Raw genomic sequence first — 5497 nt, 5'->3', positions numbered from 1 at the left:
TACCAATTTAAGAAATTCTCATTTTCTCAGTATACTTCTATGACAGTACCAAAACACACACAAAGGATCTGCAGATGCTTATAAAATAGCCATGTCAGGACTAATCTCTCAGCCCCCACCCTCCACCCATGAATCCCGCTCTAGTCTTGCATGAGATGTTCTGATCCTGGGTGAGAATAATGGGCATTTGCCATCCACATCTAGACAAGTGAACTCAGGCAAGTGCTGCTCTGTGGAGGCAAAAGCACATCTGGATGCATAGTAACTGTGTATACATAAACCTGCCTCTGTACATGTATCATCCTTCCTGCAATGGGGAAAATACAAAGTAAATAATATGGGCTTGATTAGCTCATGCTAGGATATTTCAAAGACGCACATAGAGGGGAATGGGAAAATGGAATGGCTGGTGCCTTCCTCCAGTAGTGTCTGAGGAAGGCCTGGAGAGGATGTTGCCGCCAAGACACCATTCATAGTTTCTGGTTTTGCAGCAGGCCTTGGAGCCCTAAATGTGGGAAAGTATATTGGTGGTGCAGTGTCGAATCTGTGGCTGCAAAAACCACGCCAGTCCAACATGCCACCTTTAGTGGCTTATGGACCAGGGCTAAAGGCAACAGAAAGGAAAATATGCTTTACAGAGGTCTCCATGACAAAATAAGCAACGCGTATGAAACCTATTCTGGCACCACCTCCAGCATGAGTTTGGTTTGCTTTATCTTCTTATCCAGAGCCACACATATTTTAATAAACAGGTTTTGTATCCAAACCTGACCTGACCCAAGCCCCCTTTTTTTTTTGGCCAGGTTATAGCCAATAGGTTATCAGTAGTACGCTTAAGAGGCATTTATTTGACTTCACTTTGGCTGTTTAGCTGAAGGCATTTAAGCCTATGTTGCAGAGCCAAATACTTTCCATTTACATTACTTCTGCACAGTGATTCCACCCCCACTCCACCCTTTTAGGTCCATCAGCTGACTCCCTTGCTTTCCAAGTTGACAAACCCTCTTGCTCTCCACAAAAATAGCCTTAAAAGTTAATGACTCAAAGTTGCTCATCTCAACAAATGCACTTTTTCCCTCCTTCATGTACATGGCTCTCCTCACAAATTCTACGTAGAGATTCAAAATCACAAGACACTTCTGACCCTACAGGGACAATTCACAGGCCATGTATATCGATCCAATCCGGTCAAAGTAAAGTTACACTTGGGTTCAGGTGTTTGTTTTGAAAGAAAATTAGTTGGGAAACTCATTCCAGGGATTTGTCTAGTGAGGTGGCATTCTCTTGGGGAGCTTCCCCAATGTGATGTTCTCCAGATATTTTGCTCCCATCACCCCAGCCAACGTGGCAAATTGTGAGGAATGATGGGAATTGTAGTCCAAAACACCTGGACTGCACCAGGTTGGGAAAGGCTGCTCTTGGGTGTTGTATTCTTTTCTTCCCACCTGCACTACCATAATAAGGGGAAACCAATAAATCATTAGTTCAGCATTAAACACCAGACTTACCTGGAATTTAACTTTTCTCCAAAATGTAAAAAAAAAGAGAGCAAACACAAACTTTTGAGCACATATCTGAGTTCATTTGGTTGCTGTCATGCAGTAAAGCTCAAGCCTGAAAGAATGCATGCAAGACAGCAAGAATGGCCCAGGCATTTCTCTGCCAGTTTCAGAACTGATTTTTTACCCAATAGGCATCAAGGAAGGAACACCAACATAACGTGGGCTTCATCCCATAAATGTGCACAGTTGGTAAATCAGTTCTGCTAGTTAGGCTGTATGAAGTAAAGGGGCACTAGGACCCAGAAGAAACAGGGCATGAGGCACTGACCTCACCCCAACAGGACAAAGGCTTTTTTGTGTTGCTCAGCTGTTTGTTATGGGAGTAGAAAACAGTCTCAATCACCATTTTTAGAGCAGGGACCCTCCCCGCTCCATCATAAAAGGTAGTTATGTTATTAGTGCAAGTTAGCCTCAGGACTGCAATTCTGCATACATTCAGGCCACTTAAATCTATTGGGTCAATGGGAATTAAACGACTGAACTCTACAAAGGATTTCAGTCTGTCCAGTATGTTACCAAACAGTATTATCTCTCGGTGTGTGTATGCGTGTGTGTTCTAACGCTGCAGAACTCCATCAGCAAAATAAATCAGCTATGTTAGGGCAGAGTAGAGTTGGAATCATGAATGTTTGGACCACTGTCTAAAACTGGAGTCTGGTCCAGGAAGGACCCACATCAACCAGTTTCGAGGATACCAATACTTGCAGTTGCACTTAAAGCTTAAATACTTATACTTTGTCTAGATCCAGTAGGGCTCCATTCATGACACCACCACAAAAAAGATAGCATTACATGAGTGTAATCATAGAATCTTTTAATACTTTATCCAAAAACAAAAAGTGTGTACACAGCTTATTTGATTTTATGTAAACTTCACATGTCTTTTCTTTTTCCCAGGTCAATTTAGTGTTGGGGGTTGTGTAGTTTTATATAAATAAAGCACATAGTACCACTGTTTGTTTTTTTAAAAAAATGGTTAACAAGGGCGGGTGGGGGAATAAACCAGTTCTCTGAAACAGAAAAGCACCAGTTATTTTCACACAGGCCTAGAAGCTGATCTGTGAAAAAGTGTACTGCTGTTTTAAAAGAGCCCAGAGACCACACTTAGTATTACAAAAAGAACAAGCAAATGTCACCCCCCCTCCTCAAAAAAAAGACAGTGTTTCCACTTGTTTCTCAAGGCAAAAAGATCATTACAGTGGTTCTGCTTCTTGAATCAGTTTACACAGAAACAGAGGGCACAACCCAGCCAAAGTTAAGCCTTCTGAAGTCCCATTGATGATCAGCTGGTGAAAGTGATTTCACCCACTGAAATCTGGAAATCAATGGGGGCTTGAAAAAGGTTTCCCTGGAAAGTGCTTAGCGGAGTTGTGCTCAAACTGAGACTCTGATTCAAGGATATATGTTTTTTAATGCTACAGTGTCAGATTGCAATTACAAGTGCATATAAAGTGTCCAAATAAAAACACCCTAATTGTGCAAAATAAGTTCTCTCTTCTTTTCTTTTTGCAAAGGTAGAGCATTTAAATAAACCAAGGTGAAGCACTGGCAAACTCACCCCCACCAAAACAAAAGGGGGAAAAGGGGTGGGGGCAAAGAGCAGGCACCAGACTCACACAAGCTGTCAACCCATATTCCTCCTCCCCCCACCCCTTCCTCTCCTATTGCCCACTCCTCAGCAACCCTCCGAAGTACACATCTCCTTTTTAAGAAGAGTCCACACCAAGAGCAAAAAACCTTTTCCACACAGAGGGAACAGGAAAAATAAAGCCTCATGTTGGTCTTCCACCCCCATTAACTGGAACAGAGTCTCCAAATGAGGCTGGGGGCCCAGTCCAGTGTTTAAACAGGCCACACTGTTTCAGTCTCCCAGTTCAAGCAAGAGAATATTTTATATATTTACACATCAGCAGACCTCCCCCACCCCCCAGGGAATCTCCATATACACCCACCCCCTTTCAAAGCCTCAAGAAAGATACTAATTCACAGCAGGAGAGGGGGGGAACTGGAACCCCCAAGGAGGATGAAGAAAAGCAGATCTGTCCACCAGTGATAGGAGTTGCGTGTATCCTTTCAGTCCGCCCAAGGCAGGAGGGCAGCGAAGGGACCCCACGGCCCAGTGCGAAGTGTTCGAGAACCTCACCAGCGTGGATCGAGGGAGTGGCTTTCCATTTGGCTCGGTGCAATAAGCCACAGGGCGCACACAGTCCTCCCCAGCAAGGAGAAGAAGGCGTGAGAGCCGCTGGGTACATTCAAGTCTCGCGGTGGCCCCTTTTGGAAGGCGGGCGGGCGGGCGAGCGAGTCCGGCTGCGTAAACGGGGCGCTGCTCCGGCGAGGAGGCCGCCCTCTCTCTCTCTGCACACAGGACCAAAACCTCCCCGTCTGGGATAGACGCACACGTGCGCGCGCGCCTCTCCCGCCGTCCGAACCCCTTTCCCCCCGTGGTTGTTCTGCGCGCGGTTCTCCCCACACCGGGGCTTTCCAACCCGTCCCAGCCCCTCCGAAGGCGCCGCCGCCGCCTTCGCCGCCGCCCCTCCGCCTGATTATAGCACCTTGCAACAGCTGATGCAGCCGTTCTGGTTGCCGTAGCGCTTCTGCAAGGCGGCCCGCGTGGCCGTCTCGAAGACCTCCCGCACGCCTTCCTTGGTCTTGGCCGAGCACTCGAGGTAATCGTAGGCCTGGATGCGCAGCGCCATGGCTCGGCCGTCCTCGGTGCGCACGGGCTCCTGCTTCATGCGCGCCAGCTCGTTGCGGACGTGCTCGTCGTTGCGCAGATCCTTCTTGTTGGCCACCAGGATGATGGGCACGTTGGGGCAGAAGTGCTTGACCTCGGGCACCCACTTCTCGGGGATGTTCTCGAGAGAGTCCGGGCTGTCCACCGAGAAGCACATGAGGATCACGTCCGTGTCCGGGTAGGAGAGCGGGCGCAGGCGGTCGTAGTCCTCCTGGCCCGCCGTGTCCCACAGCGCCAGCTCCACCTGCTTGCCGTCCACCTCGATGTCGGCCACGTAGTTCTCGAAGACGGTGGGCACGTAGACCTCCGGGAACTCGTCCTTGCTGAAGACGATCAGCAGGCACGTCTTGCCGCACGCCCCGTCCCCGACCACCACCAGCTTCTTGCGGATCGCCGCCATGGCCAGGTTTGCCAAGCCCGCCCGGTTATGCTGCTCCAGCAGGGAGAGCGAGACGCCTCCTTCCCCCCGATCCGCGGCGGCGGCGGCGGCTGCCTCCTCGCGTTTTCTGCAGGGCACCGTGGCGAGCTATAGCGGAGGGAGGGAGGGAGTGCCGAGCCGCGGTCTGGTCTCTCGGCGCCGCGTGGAAGAACACTTCCGTTGCCACCGGGCTCGGGAAGGGGGGCGCCGCCCACGCCTCTCGGTCCAGGGCTTGCTTCGTGGCTGCCTCTCCCCGATCTCCTCCGGTCCCTGCGCGCGGTGGAGGCAAGCAAGGATCGCTGCGCCTGCCTTCCTCTGCACCCACTCTGGAGTGGATTCGCCTTCTGTCGCTGCTTTTTGCCCAACCGGTTTGGGGGAGGAGGAATGACTAGGCGCCGTGGAGGAAGGAAAAACCCAGTAGCAAGGAGTGCGATGCAGCCGCCGCCTCCTCCTCCTTCTTCAGAAGCGGTGCTTTCGGCCTCGCCGCCTCCTCGCCTCCGCCCCGTTAGCAACGATCTCGCCGGGAAAAGCAGCAACGTGTCTCTTCGCGGCTGCGCCTTTAAGACTCTGCGCTCACGCCCGCTCTGCACTTTTAGACCATACTGCCGCGGCAACCGGACGCAGCTATTTAAAGAGGCCGGCTACTTTCTTAATATAGCTAGCCAATGGAAAGCGAGAGGGTGAGGTCATCCTTTTGGAGAAAGCGAGCGATTGGCGGAGGGTGCTGCAGGCGCTGGGGCGGGGCAAAGAAGGAAGCAACTGCCAGCCAACAATGAGAGAGGG

General features: G+C 50.5%; 1 protein-coding gene across 1 annotated transcript; it reads right to left on the bottom strand.

The window, feature by feature from the left end:
• Positions 1-3985: 3985 nt before the first annotated feature.
• On the bottom strand, positions 3986-5294 carry RHOB (ras homolog family member B). The gene has a single exon (XM_063125215.1). It carries the CDS (start codon positions 4694-4696, stop codon positions 4106-4108), a length of 591 nt encoding a protein of 196 aa, XP_062981285.1. The 5' UTR covers positions 4697-5294; the 3' UTR covers positions 3986-4105.
• Between the last annotated feature and the right edge of the window lie 203 nt (positions 5295-5497).

This window comes from Elgaria multicarinata, chromosome 4 (genome assembly GCF_023053635.1).
Source record: "Elgaria multicarinata webbii isolate HBS135686 ecotype San Diego chromosome 4, rElgMul1.1.pri, whole genome shotgun sequence".
In the NCBI taxonomy this organism is placed as follows: domain Eukaryota; kingdom Metazoa; phylum Chordata; class Lepidosauria; order Squamata; family Anguidae; genus Elgaria; species Elgaria multicarinata.
The sequence above is the reverse complement of the archived record's forward strand: the minus strand, read 5'-3'. Positions and strand labels throughout refer to the sequence as shown.

Bases quoted from the DNA above. Each gene is read 5' to 3' on its own strand.
- RHOB (XM_063125215.1), bottom strand. From the start codon at position 4,696: ATGGCGGCGATCCGCAAGAAGCTGGTGGTGGTCGGGGACGGGGCGTGC.